The following is a 22244-nucleotide window of genomic DNA, read 5'->3' as shown; positions in this document are numbered from 1 at the left end:
GCTCCCCTGCCCTGAGCTGCAGGGCTGTGCTGATTCCTGGCTGTGTATGGGATGGCTCCTGGGACAGGATGGATGTGACACCGGTGGGGATGTGCCCACCAGCCTCCCCAGCTCCCATCCTGGCCCAGGAGGGAAAAACCTCCCTGCCTTTCCCCAGGCAGCCCCCAGAGCACCACTGGCCCTCTGCTCAGCCTGGCTGACTGCACAGCCCTGGGGACACACTGGGGAGGCCAGGCAGGGCTCCAGACACCCAGCAAAACCTCTTCACCCCTGGTGGGGCACAGGGATCATGACTGGGGAAGCAGGACTGTGGGGAGGGCAGCATCTGGCTGTTCACAGCCCCCTCTGACCCAATCCCACCAGCAGTGACAGCAGCATTGTGACAGCAGAAATGAAACGAGGGAGAGAAAAATCCCTTTTTATCCCCAAGGACCATCAGGTGGGCTGGATCCAGCTGGAGAATGGGGCACTGGGGCTGTGTGCTGCCCAAGGAAGGGCAGCTGAGGAGGAATCCCCCAGGATGCTGCTGCCTTGCACCATCAGCTGTGCACTACAGGGAAAGGAAGGGGAGTTGCTGAAATTATGGATGAGAAGAGTCACACATCTCCTGCACTGCTCTGCTGGCCTCTGAGTCTGCTTCCTCAGTTTTCCCAGAACCTGGTGTTCCTCCTTGGACTTCGTGCCACCCCTGCACTGCTGCCTGCAGTGGCTTGCATTCAGCCAGCGTGCATTTCCCAGAGCCCGTGTTTTAGGTACCATCTATTTTTAGGATGTCCAACCTGCAGCAAAGACAAGGAGCCACAACCATTTCAGAGAAGTCAGCATGAGAAACAAGGATTTAGGGGGGAAAAAAAAAGAACAACAACCAAAGCAAGCCGTTGGGAACATCACATCCATCTCCCTGTGCCTCACAGACAGACAAACACTGGGATAGCTTGTCCAAGCTCAGGAGGAGAGTGAGGAACCAGAGCATCCCTGAGCTGGGATTCTCCATGACGTCTCCTGCCTGTCCTGTGCGTGTTTTTCAGCCTGGTTAAGGAATGGGGTTCTGTGTGGGTGCACAGGGAGATCTGCCTGGCATCAGGGGGGTGTCCATGGGGTGCTGGTCCCCTCCTGTCCTTTAGCACCCCTGAGGATGGATGGAGACCCACAGACGGGAGATCTCCATCCTACAGAGGATGCAATTTGGGAGCAGAGCTGCTGCATCTGGGAATGAAGTCATCCACCTACTCCTACAATTCTCCCTCCTCCTGCTCGGTAGCCGGGTGCCCCCCGCCCCCCGACGCGCTGCGGCGGGGGGGCCACCCGGCTACCGAGCGGGAGGAGGAGGAGGAGGAGGGACGCTGACATCACCGCCGGAGCGCGGCTCGGCGGGGCCGGGAGCCGGCTCCGCTCCGCTCCCGCTCTCCGCTCCCGCCGCTGGAGCCACCGCGCCCGGTAAGGCTGGAGGGGCGGCGGGAGGGCTCTGGGAGGCGGGTGGATGGCTGGACAGACAGACGGCTGCTGCTCATCATCCCTCCATCCCTCTTCCGCGGGGTCCTGCTGGAAGCTGGGGGACAGTGGGGCGGCAGCAGCACAGTCTTTCCCCCCAGGGATGATGTCACTCTTGGAGGAATACATAAAAATGCACCAAAAAATATTAAAAAAAAAAAAAAAAAGGAAAAAAACCCCAAACCAAACCCATATGAAAAATCTACATCTTCATTTGCCAGCTCCGTGCAGCAGTGCCAGGCTGGAGCTGCCGGAGGGGAGCTGCGTGCGGCAGGAGGTTTCTCAGCACATATGTCTATTTTAAAAACCCGTGGCGTGATCTCTTGCCCTACTTTCCAGACTCTTGCCGGTACTTTCCCTGCGTGCAGTGGCCGAGCCCTGCTGGCGGGAGCTCCCCGGGAAGCGGGAGCCGAGGGAGCCGCGGGGCTCTCCCTGCGCCGGGAGCCGGGCATGGGGGACGGGCCAGGGCACGGCTTCGGTCACTAACGCGCTGCCTTTCTCTTGTTGGCAGGGAGGGATGTCCCCAGCACGGTGCGGATGAAGCCAGGCTAACGAGGACCCCGATTTCCCCTCACCCCCAAGAGCCTCGTTCGCTCCTTCCCTCCCTCCCGGTGAAGAAACAGCTCCTTGCCCTCACCTGAGCCTTGAGTCCCAGGCGCTGGTGAGGCCCCACAGCAGTTCTGGGCTGGCAGGGTCAGCAGCCGCTCTCCATCCCGCAGATTTGCCACCAGCGAGGTTCTCCCCGTGTGTGTGCAGGGCAGGGAGCACTCCCAGCCCCACAGTGCCCCAGCCCGGCCGCAGCTGCCCCGAGCGGCCCCGATGCCCGGCGGGCCGGGCCTGCTGTGAGCCCGCCATGGCCTCCTCGGACGGGCTGCAGTACCGGGCCCTCTACGAGTACCAGAAGGACCGCGAGGAGGACCTGGCGCTGTGCCCCGGGGATGTGCTGACCGTCAGCAGGGCCGGGCTGCTCAGCAGCCCCAACTACAAGGACGGGGACGAGCGCAACCCCCAGGGGTGGCTGCACGGCGTCAACGAGCGCACCAAGGAGCGCGGAGACTTCCCCGGCACCTACGTGGAGTACCTGGGTCCCGCCCGCATCGCCGCCAGCGCCGCCAAGGCCCGGCCGCGGCCGCTGCCCCTGCCGCCCGCGGGGACCCCCGCGCCCTGGGGTGAGTGTGAGGGGAGCGGCACGATGGGAGCCCACGGGTGGGTGTCACCTCACCTCATGGTGAGGGTGGTGTGGAGTGGGGTGGATCCCTGCAGCTGAGGTGGCTTGGTGGGAAACCACGCTCGGGATGGGGATCCAGCCCCAGGAAAAGAAGTTGTGCTGGGAATTATCTGCCCTGGTGTATGGAGGCAGCCTCAGGAAGGCCAGGGGATGCCCAGAGTGTTGCTACCCCACAGCTAAACATGCTGCAGGGATGGCTCCTCACCAGCATCCCAGGCTGGCTGCCGTGCTGGCATGGAGTGTCCAAGGGGATGCACATCCATGAGAGCGCAGGAGAAGATGCAAGGCCTCTTTGACCCCTCAGAGAGGAGCAGAAAGCCCCATGGTGGTCTCCAGGGACCTTTTCTCCAAGCGCTCCTCTCCCCACCACTGCGGCACCTGATTCAGGCTGCTCTCAGTGCCCGGGCAAGTGCTGGCCCTGGGCCAGCTCCAGCCTCACTGTCACTTTGTGCAAGCTGGGGCAAGGGACAATCCTGGCAAGCACTGTGCTGAGTCCCTGGGGGGCTCCTGTGTCCCTGGGGGCTGCAGCAGAGCCCTGGGGGGACACTTGGCAGGACCTTTCCTGGCACAAGGGCCTGCAGCCATTTCTCTGCCCGGATCTGCCCAGCTCGTACAGCCGGCTCTGCCCTCGCCACTCTCCGTGGCCAAGTGTGTTGGGGCCAGGGGGGATTTCACAGCAGTTCCACAGTGTACATGAGCTAAAAAAAATAAAATCAAAGTAAGAATGCCCCATTCCAGCCAGGCACATGCCAGTGACCCCAGTCAAAGCCATGGTGCTCCCCTGCTCGGGATGGATGGAGCAGAAATGGCTGTCGGTGCTGGCCTGGGGATGGGAGAGCGGCATCGCCTTCAGCCGTGGCAGAAGAACCTGCCCAGCTGCTGGTCTGGCACCCCAGACACCCTCCTGGCCAGTCTGGGACCAGTGTGGTGACCAAAGCAGCAGCCCCTGTGCTGCTGGGTCTGGGTTTAGAGGGGCACTCACTGATGAGGAGCCTGTCTCCCTCCAAAAGAGGGTTCAGGACCCTCTTGTCACTGTGATTTGATGGGAGACCACCTGGCTCCTGGGCTGAGCACCATCCATGTCCACGTGTGGGGTTGCCATGCAGCTCCTGCCGTGCAGCTCCCCACATGGGAAGGAAGCTGGGCCCCCCACACCTCCCCTCCCCAAAATGCAGGTGCTCCTCCCCGACCAGTGCGCCACGGCAGCCGCAGTCCCAGCAGCACTGGTGAGGCTCCGTGTGCAGCTACGTGCTGGATTTGCAGGAGGGTGGAGGCCACTTTCTGGGGGTGTTTATCCTTCCAGACGAGGGGTTTGAGGCCCCTGGCCAGCCCAGCTCAGAGGTGAGCCCTCTGAGTGTTCAGCAGGCAGAGCCCTGGAAAACTCAGTGCTGTGTGGAGATTTTGGGGCAGAGCGGAGCAGACCCCAGGGCTCTCCAGCCCTGCTCACAGGAAAGGTGAAGCCACCTTCTTGTTCCTGCCTCTGCTGCCTCTCACACAGGGGGTGCCACGGGCTCCTCTCCAAGGGAAATGTGCCCAGGGACCCCTGCCCAGAGGTGCTGATGATGTGGAGATTCCCTGCAAACCGAGGCATGTCCGCAGCAGGAAGCGCATCCTGGCCGGAGAGCCCGGCCCACCAGGAAGGTCTCAGTGTAGGCACCCCAGCCCTGCGTGCACTCAGGTGAAAGGATAACAACATTTTAAAAATGTCAAATCAATAGTTTTTAGTAGGGAATAAATAAAGCCCTACTGCCAGGTTTTGGGGTAGGCTGGGGAGGCTGCAGGACGTGCTCTGGCCATGGCCAGGTGTCTAGCCCTGCTGTCAGGGGGACACTGGGTGCTGCCTTCCCAGTGCTGAGCCATGGGGTGCCCCTACCTGGGGTGATGCCAGGGTGTGCAGGCTCCTCACCAGAGGATGTTTTGTCCCACAACCACGTCTTCCTGCAGCACAGGAGCAGTGTGTGCCATTTTGTGTCAGTTTAAACCCAAACCTCCCAGCTCACAGGCTTCCCCTTCGAGTAAAAATCTCCAACGTCCTCTTGGAAGAGAAGCTACTTTTGTTTTGGTTTGAGAAATTTTGGTTTGTGGTTTTTTTTGTTTGGTGGTTTTTTTTTGTTTGGTTTTTTTTTTTTTAATTTTTCCCATACTGATTCCATTTCCAGATCGAGGTTTGAGGGACGTTTTTCTGGCAAAAAAGTACCCAAATTTATATTTCTGTGGCAGCAGCATATCCCATTTCCCCCACCTCAGTGCCCTCAGTTCCCACCGAGCCCTGGTGCCACTCAGGGACCCTGGGCTGGCTCAGCCCACGGAGGAAGCCCTGAATGACAGACACTGCATGTCCCAGCCATGCCTTGGAGCCAGGGCTGGCTCTGCAGGGAGGAATGGTCCTTCTCTTAATTAAATAACATCCCGAAAATGGCTCTGCAGCAGATCCGAGTCCCAGGGGATCTCGCTGGCTGTTTTGCCCCTGACTTGTCCTGGGCAGCACCACTGCCCCAAGGCTCCACCTCCACCTCCCCTGGGGCATCAGGATGCTGGGGTCCAGCGTGGCACAGCTTGGGGCCATTCCTGCCATTCCCAGTCAGGAGAAAGTTATTTTTTTGCAGTCATCACCTCTTCCCCAAGCCACTGGTTTGGAGGAAAAGCCCAGTTTCCTTAATTACGAAACCACTCATGCAGTGGGGACATTTTTGCATGAGCTTCACATGATGCACTTTGCTTTTAACCCTGAAATCTTCCCTGTTCCCAACACACCCTCAATGGGTGGCAGAGGGGACCCCCTTGCTGTGCTTGGGGGTCGTGGCCATGCCTGAGGACTGGATCAGCCACCCAGGAGTGGCAGGTTTGCATCATTATCTGCTCTCCAGAGAGCACCAGGGCACCACCGTGGTGAGGATGAGAGCCTGGATCTACCTGTTGCAGCCAGGTTGTGGTTTTTGCAGAAAATTGAAGGCAGCTTGGCCCTGCCTAAAGTCCCTCTCATATTTATTTTGGCCTTTCCACAGGCTGTCCATGCAGCAGCAGCCACCACGGCTCTGTGTGTGCAGCCCCTGCCCCTGCTGTTCTGGGTTCCCAAGGCCACCAAAGAGAGAGCAGGGAGAAATCCCAGCACTGCCCTGCCAGGATCTCTGCTGGGTTTAACCCACACAGGAGGGGTTTATCAGCTGGGGTGATAAAGAGGGATGGATGGATGGATGGATGGATGGATGGATGGATGGATGGATGGATGGATGGATACAACATGCCCTGAAGTAAGGAGAGCTGCTCTCCTGCCTGTCAAGGGCTTTGCTCCTCTCTGCCATGGTCTGCACTGAGGTGTCCTTGCTCTAAAACCCAGGAGTGAGCAGCACACGGGGGTCTGTGCTGACCCCTGTTTGGATGAAGGGTTTTTAGGGGCTGAGGGGGGTCTGCACCAGCCAAGGGGAGGCTGGCTGCTCCCTGGGCCTGTGCTCAACCCTGCTGTGCACAGCAGAGAGCCCAAGCAGGTGAGAGCTGCAGAGAGCCGTGTCTGTGCTGGGCACTGCTCTGTGTCCCCAGCTCCTGCCCCATGTCACTGTGGGTGATGGCAGGGGCAGTCTCATCCCACTGCCCTGGCAACAGAGGTGGGGAAGGTGTTTGGGCTTGGAGCATCTCCATGCCCAGGATGGGACACTCCCCACGGACAGGGCACATGCCTGAGCAGGTCTTTGCATCTCAGCAAGCAGCTGAGCCCCCAACGGTGACTCTTATTGCAAAAAGAGGATAAAATAAAGGGAGAACTGCTCCCAAATTAGACATGCATGAGCCAAAGTGTTGGTTGTGGCTGTGCCAAAGCAGCAGCTTGATCCTGTCCTGGGGCAGCTGAGGAAAGCGGAATTCCTGCGGGCAGGAATTTCCAAACCCATTCTCCCGTTCTTTTCACCGCAGGACATCCCGGGCAGGCAGAGCTGAGCGAGCACCCGGCCCTGCCCGAGCAGGCGCTGCACACCGTGGCCAGGCTCATCGAGGCGCTGGAAAAACAAGGTACGGACACCCAGGGCACAGCCTAGGGCACACCCGGGTGCCCACAGAGCCCTGCCCGCTTCAGAGCGCCCCAAGAGCATCCCCGGAGCCAAAGCTCTCCCCAGCCCCCGGGGCAGGGCAGGGTGGGAGCGCGGTGTTCCCTGCCCCTCCGCCTGCCCCGTGTCGGGAAGGGCGAGGTGGGCTCGGCACTGACCCCTCTCTCCCGGCTGTGTCGGTGGGCTCGGCACTGACCCCTCTCTCCGGGCTGTGTCGGTGGGCTCGGCACTGACCCCTCTCTCCCGGCTGTGTCGGTGGGCTCGGCACTGACCCCTCTCTCCGGGCTGTGTCGCAGGGCCCGACAGCGAGGTGCTCTACAGGCCGGGCCCCGCCGCGCTGGGGGATGCGGAGCTGAAGCAGGCGCTCCTGGCTGGTGAGTCCCGGAGGGAAGGGGGCTGTGGGGGCGATGCTGCCCTGGCAAAGAGGGGTTACAGCACCAACATCCCCTAATCCCAGCTCTGTGCGGCCCTGCCTGCATGCCGACCCCCTCTTCTGCCCGTGTGATGCAGATAAAAGTGATGCAGGTGCAGGGCAGGGGCGCTTTAGGAGAATGTTTTTGGGGGGTGGAGGGGGACAAAAATACTTGATTTTTTAAATCTATAGGGTTTGTATCTAAGAAGCAGGGCAGGGAGAAAGCGTCTTGGGGATAGGGAAAAGAAAGAGGAAAGGGAAAGCTCATTATTTACAAGAATGGGAAGCTGTTTGCAGGACTTAAGGGCATGAGCAGGGTGGGGGGAAGGAGAAAAACAATTCCCCGTACCTGCCTCTAAACCCGCGGCTGGGATAGGATGGCACACGGCGGGGCGGGGGGGACGCGGTGGATCCAGCGTGCCGCTCCGATCTGGGTTTTTGGGGGGCTGGGGGGTGCAGGGAGCATCCCCATCCTGCGGCCGCCGTGCCCAGAGGGCGGCACTGTGACTCCAGGCACGGGCGGCCCCACCGAGGGCCGGGCCCGCATCCCGCCGCATGCCGGGCGCTGCCGGCCGGGGGGCGGCGGGAGCCGGGCGGTGTTGCTGGGGAGAAGGGCTGTGATGAAATCGCTATATTAAGCACCATGACCTCATCGCTTCCCGCGCACCGGGAGCCGAGTCCCGCCGGGCGGGGAAGGAGGGATGCAGAAGAGGAGAGGAGAGCTCGCAGGGATGCTCCTTCCTCATTCCCCGAGCAGGGCTGCGGTGGTGATGGGGGCTGGGGGCACTAACCCCACCACCCCACTCTTCTCCTGTGGATGCTTTTCTTCACAGCCTTGTAGCCCGGGCCATATTTACTGTCTGAGCTCTGCAGGAGGTGCAGGCATCCGAGAGCAATCCCCTGGGCTGCCCTGGGCACTGGTGGTGCCTAGGCTGGGCATGGGCAGCAGTGCCAACACGAGAAGGATGGTGTGGTTTCCAAGCAGGAGTTATGGGTCCTCTGTTCCTCCCATGCAGCGGGTGCAGCATCCCAGGCAGGTCCAGGGCTCCCCACAGAGCAGCACCACTGCAGTTGCTGCCAAAATCCTACTCAGCCTTAGGAGATCCTCCCAGCCCCACTGGCTTGGCCAGAGCTTTGGGCACTTGGTATGTCTGTCCAGGTCCGTCCATCTCCCATGGCAGGGCCCAGCACTGGTCAGAGAAATGCCATTGTGGTTTTCAAAACATTTGAAAGTCCTTTAAAAACACCAGCAGCCGTGAGAGATTTGATACTCTCAAGCCCACATCTCCTCAGGGTCTGAAATCTTTAATTAGGCACTGTAGGGGGCTGCCCCTTGTGCTCAGCAACACCGAGCTGGGCAAAGCCAGAGCTCCCCAGAGGGGGAAGGACAAGTCCTACACTTGTTATCTCTCAGCTGAAGGGGCTGATGCTCAGCCATGCCAGAGGGATGCTCTGCAGCAGGATGGGAATGACGTTCCTGCCCGAGTCAAGCATCCCAGCAGACGCCAAGCTTGGCAGCCTGCTCCTATGGCAACCTCCTGCAGAGCACAGAGCCAGGGGTGCTTCCCCAGGACCCTTCTGGAGCCCACTCTGGGCTGGGGAGGGCAGGAGAGCATCTCTGCTTTGTCTCCCATACAAGGGCTATCATTGCATTCAGTGGAGTAGAACAGCCGTGCTGGAACATTGGAGTTTGCTTGCCCTGTGGGTGAGAAGACAGAGTCACATCTCCCTTCCTCCCGTGTTCCTGCTGGTTTTCCCTTCCCCTCCCAGTGTGTCCTCTTTCTGCCAGCAGCCTGCCTGCAAAGGACAAGCTTCATCCCGGGGAATGGGGACAAAGCAGAGCCAGGGTTGGTGGCTGCTGGAACCAAACCATGTCTGGGCTGGGGGGAAAAGCAGGTGCCCACTGGGGGTTTCAGCTTCCCTGTGAATGCCCAAATCCCACTGGTGTTTGGCAGGGGTGGAAGGAAAACTGCTAGAGAGTGCAAGGGAAGAGGAGCAAGGGCTGGAAAAGTTCAGATGTTGGTTTTCTACCCCCCATGTCTCAATGTGTTGGAGAACTCAGCTTGTTTTCTGCACTAAAAGAGAGTCTGAATTTCCAGTGGGAAGAAAGAGGAGGACCTTGGGACACAAGGAACTGTGCAAGTGAGATCCTGGCTGTCCCTAGGAGCCCATGGGCACTCTATTCCCAGGGCTGGCAGTGCAGGCACAGGTCTGAGTTGTGCTGATTGAACCCTTTCCCCGTCCCTGGCCCTTTTAGAGCCCTTACTGGGGGGGATCTTACCTGTGGGCAGTCCCTGAGCTGATCATCAGCCAGGTTTGGGATGAGGTTTCCCATCCTCATGGCAGCATTGGACAGAGTGGCTCCTCATGGCTCTACAGTCTGAGCTGAGCCTGTCCCCATGCTGGCACTGGTGACACTCTGCAGGTCAGTGGCATCTGACTGCTGTCCAGAGCCTGTGCACTAAAATTGGTATTTCCATCATGGATGCTGCAAGAACAATTAAGAGAGGGGAGGGGGGCATGCAGCATCACTGAACATGAGAATCAGAGTCACATGGTGGCACCAAAAAGGGACTTAAAGAAAAGCTGCAGACTCACAGGGGGCTGGGGAGAGCTCAGCAAAGGCTGGGAGGTGATGAGCCAGCCAGGAGCCCTGCTGCAGTGTCAGGGAAAGAGTATGGGCTGAAAGAGAGGAATAAAGCAGAGTTTCACCCTGCTGCCCCCAGCAGTCCCTGCAGTACCTGGGTGGGAGCTGCTTCACACCCTGGGGTATTTCTGTGGTGTGGGGCCTCACACTGACCCCAAGAGTTTCCAGCTGCCATCACTCCTGCTGTCCCCTGTGTCCCTGGGCTGCTGTCCCCAGCTCAGGGGCTGTTTGGGGTACGGGGAAGGGGCAGATCACCCACTAACCCCACAGTGCTCGGGGACATGAGGTGTATGAGCCCCTTCAGTGCCCAGACCTGATGTCTTCTCCCCCCAGGCTTGCTCCAGGTTCTGTCCACACCTGGGATGTGGCAGGGAGCCTTCTCACTGCTGCTGCTGGACACTTGGGACGTTCTTTGGGTGGTAGCAGCAGAGCTGTGGGTGGGCTGGTGGGTGCTGGAGCCCTTCAGACCTGAAGGACCCAAGCTGGGGGAGGTTTGGCTTGGGAATGGCTGCAAAGTCCTGTGTGAATGTCCGGGCAGTGCTTTGCCACCCCTTACAGGGAAGATCTGTGTCCTTACCCCTCCTCCCTGGAGGGGTCGGTGCACAGAGAGCTCACCCCGGGGGTCCGTGGGTGCTCCCTATGGCTCCGGTGGGACCGAGCCCTCCCGGGATGGCTGCGAAGCACCGAACCCTCCCCCGCGCTTTGGATAACCGCGCTCTGCTCGGGGCTCTGGCGCGCAGCTGCAGACGCTGTAAACACACACGGAGACCCTTCCCCAGATACAAGCGCAGCAATGGGAAGCGGCTCCGCTGTTGTCAGGGCCGGCAGCAGCGGCGGGGCTGCCGGGGAAGGCGGCGGCAGAGCGCGGCCGATTGGAGCCGGTGTCTCCGGGCGTGCCGGGCGCGCTGCCGGCCCTGCGCGCTCCCTGCGCTCTGCCTGGAGACACGCTCACGTGCCCGGGAATTAGGTCAGCTCTCGGTGGGGATTAGCGACACACCGTGGGTCCCGGGGCTGCGCCGGGGCTGCCAGGAGCTGCTGCTAGGCAGAAAGGGTCGGGGAGCGAGGAGCGGCTTGGGGGGCTCACGCCGCTGCCCCTGTCACCACGGTGTGGATGCGCAGGGAGGGAGCGCATCCCCAACTTCATCCCTGGGATGCCACAGGGCATCGGAGGCCCCCAAGGGCTCTGGTTTCCCCTGGGCAAGCTCATTCCACCAGGATGACTTTCCTCCCGAGCGTGAGGCGCCCCGGTGCCTGCGGCACTGCTTTTTATTTATACCTGCAGTGGAAATAAACCCCGTGTCGTCAGAGCCTGGCGAGAGGCATGAGCTCATCTCTTATATTTGGTGGTGATGAAAGAAGGGTAAATAAACGGCAGCAGCAGAGACATCCCTGCCAGACCTATCAGGGAGAACTGGGGGTGAGTTTTTGCCATCCCCTCCCATAGCAGCTGGGAAAACTGAGGAAGGGGATTGCCTTAGGGAAGGTGAGGTGGGGGAAGGCAGGCTCAGCGGGCACCCTCAAATGGGATCCCAGCACCCCCACCCTGGCTGAGTGCAAGCCAAGGGTACGGTGGGGTGAAGCCCAGCTGGGAGAGTGTTTGGAGCTGGCAGGAGCTCCTGTGCATGGGCAGGGGGTGTCCTGGCAGCTGCCAAATCCCAGCACAAGGTACCAGCAGGCTGGCTGGGAGATGCTACAATGATGCTGAGTCAAAGCTGGGAAATATTCCCTGATTTGGTGCACAGTTTCCCAGTAAAACCTCACTGTGGGATGCCCTGGAGCTCGAGTGCCTGCTCAGCATCCGTGCGGATGGGAACGTACAGCCCCCACAACTGGACAGCAAGGACATCTCTCTAGCACCCAGGGACAGCTAAAACTAAAAGGTCTGCAAGGGGTAGGGAAACTCCCAGGTCGGTATTTCAGTCAGCCCTGGCCAGGGTGGTTTGGGTGCCCCTCTGTCACAGGGACCACACACCTGAGAGCATCTCACTGCAGCAGCGCTCGGTGGCCAAGGCCCAGCTCAGCCTGCTGGAGTCTCTCCCATCCAGGGAGGGGGGCCCTGGGTGCTGGGCAGGGCAGGGACCCTGTCACCCACGAGCTGCTCAGGGCTCAGGGCTCTGGGAGCAGCGTCACCTGTGGCCACATGCAGGGGACAGCTGGTTACCAGGACCTGCTCAAGCCTCTCCTTCAGAACAGCCCCCACCTCCCCCACAGCCCTGTGGCCAAACATCCTCCTCGTTTACCGAAACTCAGCCTTACTCACGCCTCCCCGGCCGGCTGCAGCTGCGGGAGAGCTTCTGGATTTCCTGCCCAGCCTGACTCAGCCCACAACTCCTGCACCTTTCTGCCTCCGCTGGGATGTGGGGTCTGGAATGCCACTAGGAGGAGGCTGGAAGTCCTTCCCCCTGGGCCAGTGGTCATCCCACAGTCCCTGTCCCCAGTCCAAAATTTATTCCTGCTTTTCACCCCTCCATGGGCAAGGCATGCTGGCCGCTGGTCCCCAGATGCTTGCTCTGCCAGCAGGCCAGCAAGCAGGTTGTGTGTTGGAGGGGGTTGGTGTGGGGTCGAGGTTGGGGTTTTGGGGTGTTTTCCTTCTATTTATGGCAGGCAGATGGAATCCCTCCGTCATTCCTCCATCATTCCCCTGGGGAAAGGATGGGAACATCTGGAGAGCAGCAGGAGAGCATTGACTCATCCTGCAGCTTCATTAACTTCTTATAGCTGGTTATCATTTCCCTCAGATAAGAAGAGAGCAGCATCCGTGGGGTCAGGACGGTGGTAATTGTCTGGGAAGGCTGCGGGGTTAACCCTTCCCCCGCTGCCGGCTGAGCCTCCCCGAGCTGCCGGGACGGCTGGGGGACAGCTCGGAGCATCCCCGTTGTGCTCTCAGCCTGATGGGGAGCCCAGCTCAGCAGGGCAGCCTCTGGGGCAGGAGGAGAACTCCTCCGTGGGCAGGAGGATGCCACTGCATTTCCAGCAGGACGGGGACAGCAGGCTAATGGCTACTTCTAGTGCAGTGCCACGGAGAACGGTGCTGTCAGCAATCGGTCTCTGTCAGCGCCGTGTGAATCCCCCTGCTCTCCCCATCGCGCCTCTCTCCGGGTGTAAAGATGTTTTTTGAATCTCGCTTTGAAACCGGCTGAGCCTTCCCTTTGAACACCCCCCCAGGCTCATGCCTAACGAGGCAAACAAGCTAATTAGGCCACGGTGGAGCCCGGGGCTGATCGCCTGGGGCCAGCGCCCGGCAGGGCCCCTTTCCTGCGCAGGAACAGCTTGTGGCTGCTCTCCTCAATCCGTGCCAACATCCTTAAGGCGAGTGACAGGTCCCTGCAGAAACCCTCGTGGCAGGTGGGCTTTGGGGTTTGCTCAGTGCATTGCAGTGATGGGAAAAGCTCTCTGCAGTGCAATGAGACCCTGGGACCCCCAGCAGCATCCCTGGGTTTTAGCCATGCACTGTGAGTGTTCAGCCAAAACCAGGTGTTGGAGCATCTTGTGGGATCCATAACCCCACTCTCCTCCACCTGCCCAGCTCGAGACAACCTGCCAGCTCACAGCTCCAGGGGAACTGCTACCAAACATGGGGACCTGGCTGTCATGCCCTCACAAACCTGGCAGAAATAACCCTTCTGGCCAGCCAAGGAGGGCCAGAATTGTGGCTGGGAGATGGAAGCATGAACACGGACCAGAATGGGGCCAGGGTGCAGCTGGCACAGCCCTGCCCACCTCGAGGATGCCAAGGGCAGATGCTGTGACTTCCTGGGGTGCCAAAGGGCAGCACCCCGTTTGCCCTGGCTGACATTTGGCCACACTGGATGGCTCATGGTGGCATCTGTCCCGGCTGTCCCCAGGCTGCCCCGGACACAGCTCCCAGCTGCTGACAGTGAGGCAGCGTCTCCAATGGCTGGGTTAAAGGCTTCCCTTCGGGCATTGGCCAATCTGTTTGCTCTCCGTCTGGGAGCCAAATGGAAAGCCCTGGCCATAAGGGGCCCACTGCAGCTTGGTGTTCCCACGCAGGCAGGCAGGCAGGCTCCCAGGCTGCCTGCTGCACAGCAGGGACACTCCAGCCAGAGGAGATCAAGGTCAAGGTGCTCAAAAACAGCTTTTCCCAGCTGCTCCCCATCCCAGCCCTGCTGAATGTGTGCCTCTAAAGCCTTGTCCTAGGAAAGAGGGTTGCTCTCCTCTTTTGGGTTTATTGTCCCAGAAGGAAGCACAGCTGGAGTGGTTGGAGGCTCACAACATTTTCTGCTGGAAGATGCTGGGCTGGGAGGTGGAGCATCTTCCAAAATGGCTCCAATTTCAGTGAAGGTGCATTGAGGGGGTAAAGATCCAGTGAGCAGAGTGAAGGGGGCTCAGAACCTGCTCTGAGCAAGCCCACACTCTTCTCTGTCATTCCTGGCCATTTGGGGCCTGACACAGCATCTTTAAGAAAATTACAATTTTCATTTTCTTTTTTTTAAATTAAACATTTCAGACCATCTCAAATATGTTCATTTTTTAAATTATTCCCATCCTCCTGTAACCCTCACCCTCCAAATTCTCCAAGAAGAAGAATTTCAAAACATTGCATTTGGGTCCAGCTTGAACCAAAGCCAGATTTTGAAACCTTCAGATCTTTGCAAAAGGCACCATCACCCTCCAGACAGCCACCACCCAGCCCAGCCAGGATGGGAGACCTCCAAGACAAACACATGAGGCAATACCAAAGGATGCTGAAAGGCTTCTTCCCCCTGGACCAGGGTGAAGCAATGTATGTCCCTGTGCTGGCCTGGCCTGGGGCTCAGACAGACGCATCCCACCCCCTGACTCCTGACAGGCCATGGGACATTTCTGCTCCCAGCACTGTCCCTGTCCTGATCCCAGGAGCCCTGAGCCCCTGAGCCCAGGCTGTGTGGCCTCCTGTGCTTTCCCCATTCCTGGAGCATCCTTCACCACCTCCCCAGGGCAGCACCTTTCAGGCCTGGGAGAAGTGATGCCAATTGGGGCACATTCACACCATTTTGGGATTACTGGGGTCACATGGGCCTTTAGCAATTTGAATTGTCTGGGAACCATAACCCCATTCCATGGATGCCTTCTCCAAGCAGGTCCTGCTGGGCTGGGGTTGGCACATGGCACCTGGCCCTGAAAACTGGAAGGTTCCTGGGGCAGTTGCTCAGTTCTTCCCATGGGTCCTATCCTGCAGTGGGACCCCAGTGGGATGGTGAGGCTCCCTGTCCCATGCACAGTTTACTCAGAGCAGAGATGCCGCCTCGTGCTCTCCTTGGGCACGTGGAACTCGGGGTCAGTGGAAATCGGAACAGGAATATTTGCTGGGTGAGTGGTGGCAGTAAAATCATGCACTGCCCCACTGGGGAGAGGGGGGCATGGGCACAGAAATCAGCCCCCATGTCTGCACAGGGATGAAGAGCTCAGAGTTCTGTGCCAGGGGGAAGAACCATGGGCTCAGGGCTCCCTGTGTCTCCCTCCCCAGATGCCTCAGCTGTGGACATGGACCTGTATGAGGCCCAGACACTGGCAGATGCCCTCAAGTGGTACCTCCAGGAGCTCCCCACACCCCTCATCCCTCCAGCTCTCTACAGTGACCTGGTCCACATGGCTCAAGGTAAGCACACACGGGCTGCCCCCACACCTGGGACCTCTGTGGGGCTGGAGAAACTTTGGGAAGCCTCTAAAAAGGCTTCCCAGCATCTCCAGGGTGGCTCTGACCCCATCCCCTGCCCAGTGCTGTACTAAAGGCAGATTTTACAAAGGGCCATTGGGAACATCACCTGTGCTGGAGCAGCACAGCATCATTTGGGAGATGCTCTAGGAAAGAAGGGACATCCAGGGGGCTGCTTTGCCCCCACCCCAGCGTGGTCTTCTCCCTCTGCAGTGCCTGGAGGAGGAGGTGCTGCCTGCCAGGACGGGCAGCTGCCAAGGCTGGGTGATGCTGGCCCCAGAAGAAAGAGTTATTATAATATTTTGGCTCTGCTGCCTGGGAATTTTTTCCTGTAATCTCATTAACTCCTGGCTTTATATGGGCACAAAAAATTCTCAGCTTTTTCAATTTAGTGCCATTAGGAAGTGCCTTTAGATCCCTGCAAGGTTTTGAGGCTCTGTGCAAATGTAGAAGACCATCAGGGTTTTGGTTTTATTTGATTTCTTTTCAAATAAACAGAGCAGGGCTCATACCCAGGTCAGCAGAGCCCATGGCTCATCCCAACAGTGAGGCCAGACCAAAACCCATCTCAAGTGAGTCCCCACAGAGCCACTCACCCCCTCCCAGCCTGAGGGCCCGTGGGCATCACCAGGCACACAGGAAACCCTTGCCCACTGTGTTCAACAGGACCTGAACCTCTTAATGCTCATGAAACCAGGATTTCTTCCCCTTCCACAGCAGCCCTCATCTCACTGCCAGTTGCTGCAGTACCCTCCATCCCTGAGCATCACCTCCCCATCCTAAGCCAGATTAGTGCTTGGGCAGATCATATTCCTGGCTGCCTTAAGAGGCACTAAAAGGTCACCAGTACCCAGACCAGTGTGGCCTTTCCTACCGTATCCTGATGGGAAAAGGCCATGGGCTCTTTGTGGCCTCCATCGAGGCAGAAGGGACGCAGGGAGAAGGTGAGGGATAACTCCCACCCCATCCTCCCTGTCCTGTGCTAAGACACAGAGCCAGAAGAAATACCCCTGGGGCTGGTGGCACAGAGAAGCTGCCTTCCCCTCACCCGTCAGAGGAGAAATCAAAGGCTGCCTCCCTTCCAAGGATAAAAACGCAATTAGGAAGCAATTAGCTGGGTTGCCTCGTTAAGCAACTTCAAAGGGAAGCGCCTTTCCCTGCAGCCTGTGCTGCAGCGGGCTCTGCTCCTGGCACAACAGGGGCAGGAGGAGGAGGGGGCAGCACGGTGCAGAAACCAATGGGAAGAGGATTTCTCTGGGGCTTAAAAGAAAAAATTAAAATGTAAGTCTTTGAGGAGACTGTGCTGGGTTCTGGCAGCCTGCCCTGCAAGGCTCTTCTGCCCTGCTTGAGGCTGAGAGCTGGGAGAGCATCAAGATGACCACCTTCAAAAGGAAGGGAAAAACATCCTCAAATTCCCCCTTTAGCCGTGAAACTTCTCCTGCAGGATCTTCTAGGTGCAAAAAGGTGCAAAAAAAGCAGAATTACGGCAGGGAAGGCCCTGGAGCGAAGCTAAACATCCCTCAGGAGCAGCTTGTTGGATACAAGGACTCACCAAGACCCCATCACAAACACGGCTGGGGTGCAGACCCGCTTTGGAGGGGATCCCAGACCCCTGGCCCTCCAGCTCTGGTGCACCCTGGCTCCAAGGATGGATGTCAGGAGCTGGCTGCTCACTGGCCAAGCCTCAGTCCTGGTGCAAAGAGCCGCGGGGAGCTGAGTCAGCCCCCGGCCAGGCCAGGCTTTGAAGGCAGCTGAGAGCAGCCCAGCCCTGGGGACCTCCCTGTCCCCAGCAGATAAAAGGGCTGGGACAAGGCAGGGATGGAGGATGGCTGGAGAGTGGCTGTTTCCTGTGCCTGGGGCAGCATCGCAGTCCCAGGGCGCTGAGCTCACAGCTCACAAGACCAGGGAGCCCCGGCCAAATCTGCCAGAGGGCACTGGGGACATGGTGGGGGCTGTGGGCTGTGGGCTGCTCAGGGCACCCGTGACAGTGGTTTTGGCAGCAAGTGGTTTTGGTTTTTGTTCTGTGATGTGCAATGCCATTGTCTGATTTTATCCATGTGGGCAATTCCACTATCATTGGAAGCAGCTGCACCCCTGTCAGCTCTCCCTGTGCTGTGTTTCATGGGGAGTGAGACCATGATGCAGAGGGCTGCAGGAGCCTCACTGCAGCCCCACCTGCAGCCCAAGTGCACATTATTTTTAATTCCTAAAACCCCTTTTCCCTCTCAGCTCACTGTTTGTGCAGTGGAGGGCTGAGCCTTTAAATTCAGCAGATCTTCAAGCTGGTGCCCTTTTTCCCACCTCTGCCTTTACTATGGCTTTGCTCTGCACCATGGAATATTCTCCATTTGAGCAGCACTGAGGGATTTTGAGGTGCAGCCCTCTGAGCTCCCTCCCTGGATGTGCTGACAGTGGGAATGTGCCAAAGGCACCTGACAGCCTGATCTGGGGTGGTGTGACTGGGTAAACATGTTAGACAAACCCCAAAAAGAAGTGGCCAAGACCCCGAAGAAATAATCTCTGCAGACCCTGGGATATCCACAAGTCCCATGGCCTGTCTGGGAAGGGATGAGCTGTAAAAAAATAGTGTTGGGAGAGGTTGAGGTCAGGGTTTTTTGGATCTCTAGGAGGAGCAGAGAACTACCACAGCTCATGCCCTGTGTGCTGGTAGGTGCTGAGCTCTCATGAGCGGCACAGGGATGCCCCTAACCTCCCACCTAACCATTTTTTTTCCTGCTACAGAGACCCCAGGCCTGGAGGAGTGTGGCCAGCGAGCCAGAGCCCTGCTGGCCCCTCCAGCCCTGCCCCAGCCCCAGGCACTGCTCCTGCGCCAGCTCGCCCGCCACTTCTGCCACCTGTGCCAGGGCGGCCACCGCAGCCGCCTCTCGCCCCGGCTCCTCGGGGAGCTCTTCGGGGAGCTGCTGCTGTGCCCTGGGGCTGCCAGGTGAGGTGCCCTGCCATGCACGGGACAGGGAGGGTGACAGGAGGGTGCCCATGGACAGGCTGCTCCCAGCCAAGCTGGTTCTGCTGTATGACAGCCCACCAGTGCCCCAGGCACAGTGTTCTCCGAAGGGGGAGGCCAGATGTGGAAGCTGCCATTGCAGCTGTGGTGCTCAGACATCACACCCGTTCCCAAAGTGAGCAGGCACAATGCACACACTGGGATTCACAGCATTGCCTTGGTCCCACAGCAATGCCTCAGTCCCACAGCAGACCCACTGGGGTAGCTGCTTGCTGTTCCAGGGAGCTGGGGGTCTCCAGGGAGGTGGAACTGCTGGTTCCTCACACCCCTCCCCTTCTCCTCTCAGCACCGAGGCAGGCCCTGAGCTCCGTGCAAGGATCCTCGAGTCCTTCATCATGGCCAGCGAGGTGGCAGAGCTGCCAGCAGCTCCTGGTAAGAGACATCTGGCTGGTGGTGGAGGGGGGACAGCGGGATTGGCATTCAGAGCAGTGACAGCAGCAAGCCACAGGGCAGTTTCAGTGATGAGGAGGTGCTTCTGTCCCTGTGGCAGTGCCCAGACCATGCTGGCTTCCTGCCCCGTTTCCCTCCTTTCTCCTCACAGACACTGATCTGGGGCCATTTCTTGCAGCCCCTCAGAAGGTTTGCAGATGTTTTCTGGCTTCATGTCTCTGTCATTGCTCTCTGATCCCTGGGTTTGTGATGCAAACAACTTCTGGTCCCCCACCTTGTGGGCTTGGTATGAGCTGGGGGCTCTTGGTGGGGGGCTCATGTGCAGCATGTTTCAGAGAGCAGGGATCTGGGTATAATCTGGGAGGAAAAAAATAGCAGCATGACCATAAAATGGCAGGATGGTACTTGCTACAGGATCCAATCAGGGTTTATGATTTTTGACTCACATTTAGTCCCCACTCTGCATCCACTGCTGCTCCCCCACAGGGCATCTCCAGGGTGGGGATGAGGACAGGCACTTGCCCCCACCTCTCCATGCATGGGCAGCAGTCAGGAGAGTGGTTTTTTCTGCAGATGTTAATGATCCTCACCCCCAGGGCTGCATCCTGCCCCTTTCATTGCCAACACCAGTGTTTGTCTCCAGCACCTCCTCACTCTTTTGCTCTGCTGCTGCCTTCTCTTGCTGTGTCATTCTTGCTGGGTGGCAGCTGTGATCCCATCACTGTCCAAAATTAAAGCCCATGCTCCCTGTGCCCTCTGCAGCACCCCAAGGATGGGGGCAACTGGTCCATCCAAGTAGGGATGTACATAGGAGGGAGCACAAACCTCAGACCTGGAGCACCACAGAGACCCATTCTTGTGGGATCCCATCTCCAGGCTGTCACTGAGACCCATCTCTTCCCCCACACTGAGTGCCTGGATGCCTGAGAGGCACAATTGCTTCCAGCCCTCCTGCTTGGAGATATGTTGGCGCTGGCCTCAGTGAATCCTGTTGGTTTGTGATGTCTCTGGGTCCTTGTCACCACCCTGCCTCCCTGGGGGATGGCCAGGCCAGGCTGGATTACGACTCTTAATATTCCTCATAAATCAGCCCTTTCAGACCTGTCATCTCATTTATTGCTCTCCCCCAAGCTCACACCCATGAGTTTGTCAGGATGCATCTGTCTCTTCCACCTGCTGATCCAGCTGATGGGCAGCTGCAGCCCAGCAGTCCCTGGGGTCACTGCTGCCGTCCCCAGACTTTGTAATGTCATCTGTGTCACCACCCCAAACTGAAGAGAGGGGTTGAGCAGGATCTTGAGGTCCTCATCACCTTTCTGAGTCAAAATCTCCCCTGTGGCCATCCCACAAGTGTGGGGCAGGACACAGGACACCTGGACTCACTGTGGGACTTCAGGCAAGTCCTGCCACCCCCCCTCTCTTTGTACCTAAAAGCGAGGATATTATTACTTGGCTGTCATCACATTAGGATGTTGGGAAGCTTAATTAAATGCCTGCAAAGCGATTTTGAGAGCTGTGGATGAAAGGGGCTATATATAAAGTGCAAAGAATTATTATTAGCGGTGCGGTCCAGGTCCTGCTCCTGCTGCCATCAGCCTGGCCCCGCTCCCCTGCATCCCAGCACCGGGATTATTTCTGTGTGTGTGTGGAGTTGTGGTTTTATAATTATACATGTAAAATAGCTATAAATACCTTGCAATAACACGGGTGTGTGTGCCTAGCACAGGAATAGGAGTCGGTAGCTGACATAAGGAAACCGTGGTGTGACCTCATTCTGACTCATGTAAATATACCTCATGTGAGGGGGCAGCTGGGGGGCTTGGGGCTGCTGGGGGCTGCAGGGACAGTGGCCTCCTTGGCATGGAGAGGTTTGGGGAGAGATCTGAAGCTTTCTGCTGATTCCAGTGAGGCTCCTGCAGGGCCAGGATCCTTCCTCTCCCATGTGTCCTGGGACTGATGGGGGAGCTTTTGAGTCTTGGATGTTAAAATCTTAAAGAATAAAAATATTAATTATGGAATTTGGTTCCTGGAGGGGCTTCTCTGGGTGAACTTGCTGTTGTTGGGTTTGCAGCATGTGTTCCTCCAGGCACTGCTCCTGGGGGTCTCTTTAGCTGCCCGTTTTATGAGCTGCAAAGGAGAAAATGGGTTTGTGATGGCTCCTGAAAGCTATTCCTTGGATGCAGCGCTGGGGTCATGCTGGAGGCACTGGTTTGCATAGGGCCCTGCTCTGGTTTGCATAGGGCAAAGCCACAGATCCATAGGGAAGCTGCCAGAGAGTCTGGGGACAAGTGACTGGCACCTCGCTGTGCCCTCCAGTGAGTCCCCAGCACTGGGCAGACACCCCAGGGGGACATTTCTCAGCCCCATGGGGACCCAGGAGAGCATAGAGAGCTCACAGCAGGATCCCAGTGTCTGGGAATGACTGTTTCCCGAGCAGGGTGAGGGGGCAGGGGAAGGCAAAGGGAAGGAGTGATGCAAATACCAGCTCAGCTGAAGGAAGATGACTTCATCTCCTTTTCCTCTCCTGGTGCTATTTATAGTCACTTTAATTTACTCCCCTTTGCTTTATTATCTCTCCAACAAGCCGTTAGCCCTCAGACAGCAGGATGCCTTTACTCACCATGCAGCCAAAAGTTCTGAAAAAAAACCTCAACCCACCACCAAAAAAACCCGAAAGCGGGGGCAGGAGGCAGAGCAAGGCAGCAGAGCACTTGGGCAGGAGCATCACTGTCCTGTGACGTAGCTTTCTGCAAAAAAAACAGAGGACTTTTGGCTCCTTTTGGAGAAAGGAGTGCCAAGTGGGCAAGGAAGATGTCCCCTACCTCCTTCAGAGCAGTGGCTGGAGGGGTCAGGACCCGTGGTGCCAGGTCCTCACCCGACCTGGGCCACTGTTTTGCTGGACCCTGCTGAGGCAGACACCCCCTGCTTTCCCCCAGGAGCCCCAGCCCTGCCCTGCTTCACGTGGGGCAGTGGTATCATGCCAGGATATGGGGACCAGCACCACCCAAGTGCCTTGAAAACATCTTCCCCTTGGCAGCCCTGAGCCATGGGGAAACTGAGGAATAGCCCCCCACGGAATCACCCTTCCAGTGGCTTCAAAATCCAGTCCCTGGGAAGGCTGGTGCCCAGGTGCCCAGCCCCAGCTCTGTGGCACCCCATCCCCAGTGCTCAGCAGGGGTGCAGGGGTGGCAGTGGTGGGTGACAACCCCGTGAACATCCTATGATGTGACACTCTGGGCACTTCCCAGCCCAAGCCCCAGCAGGCACCTCTGGGACAGCATCAATGCTGAGCAGGACTGCCGTGTTAAGCCAAATTAGAAGGATCTGGCTTTGAAGTTTTTAATTAACTTTCTCCCTGTTT

General features: G+C 58.3%; 1 protein-coding gene across 1 annotated transcript in view; it reads left to right on the top strand.

The window, feature by feature from the left end:
- The first annotated feature begins 1321 nt into the window (after positions 1 to 1321).
- PIK3R3 (phosphoinositide-3-kinase regulatory subunit 3) overlaps positions 1322 to 22244 on the top strand; it is a 77847-nt gene continuing 56924 nt past the window's right edge. Inside the window, exons 1-7 of the mRNA XM_059477759.1 lie at positions 1322 to 1437; positions 2003 to 2660; positions 6626 to 6721; positions 7053 to 7130; positions 15283 to 15414; positions 18214 to 18415; positions 18780 to 18865. Coding sequence (XP_059333742.1) covers positions 2345 to 2660; positions 6626 to 6721; positions 7053 to 7130; positions 15283 to 15414; positions 18214 to 18415; positions 18780 to 18865 — 910 coding nt within the window. The 5' untranslated portion in view covers positions 1322 to 1437; positions 2003 to 2344. The remainder of the gene's footprint in view (positions 1438 to 2002; positions 2661 to 6625; positions 6722 to 7052; positions 7131 to 15282; positions 15415 to 18213; positions 18416 to 18779; positions 18866 to 22244) is intronic.

Source organism: Ammospiza nelsoni, chromosome 9, assembly GCF_027579445.1.
Source record: "Ammospiza nelsoni isolate bAmmNel1 chromosome 9, bAmmNel1.pri, whole genome shotgun sequence".
Classification (NCBI taxonomy): domain Eukaryota; kingdom Metazoa; phylum Chordata; class Aves; order Passeriformes; family Passerellidae; genus Ammospiza; species Ammospiza nelsoni.
Note: the sequence above shows the minus strand (reverse complement) of the source record. Positions and strands in the feature narration are given on the sequence as shown.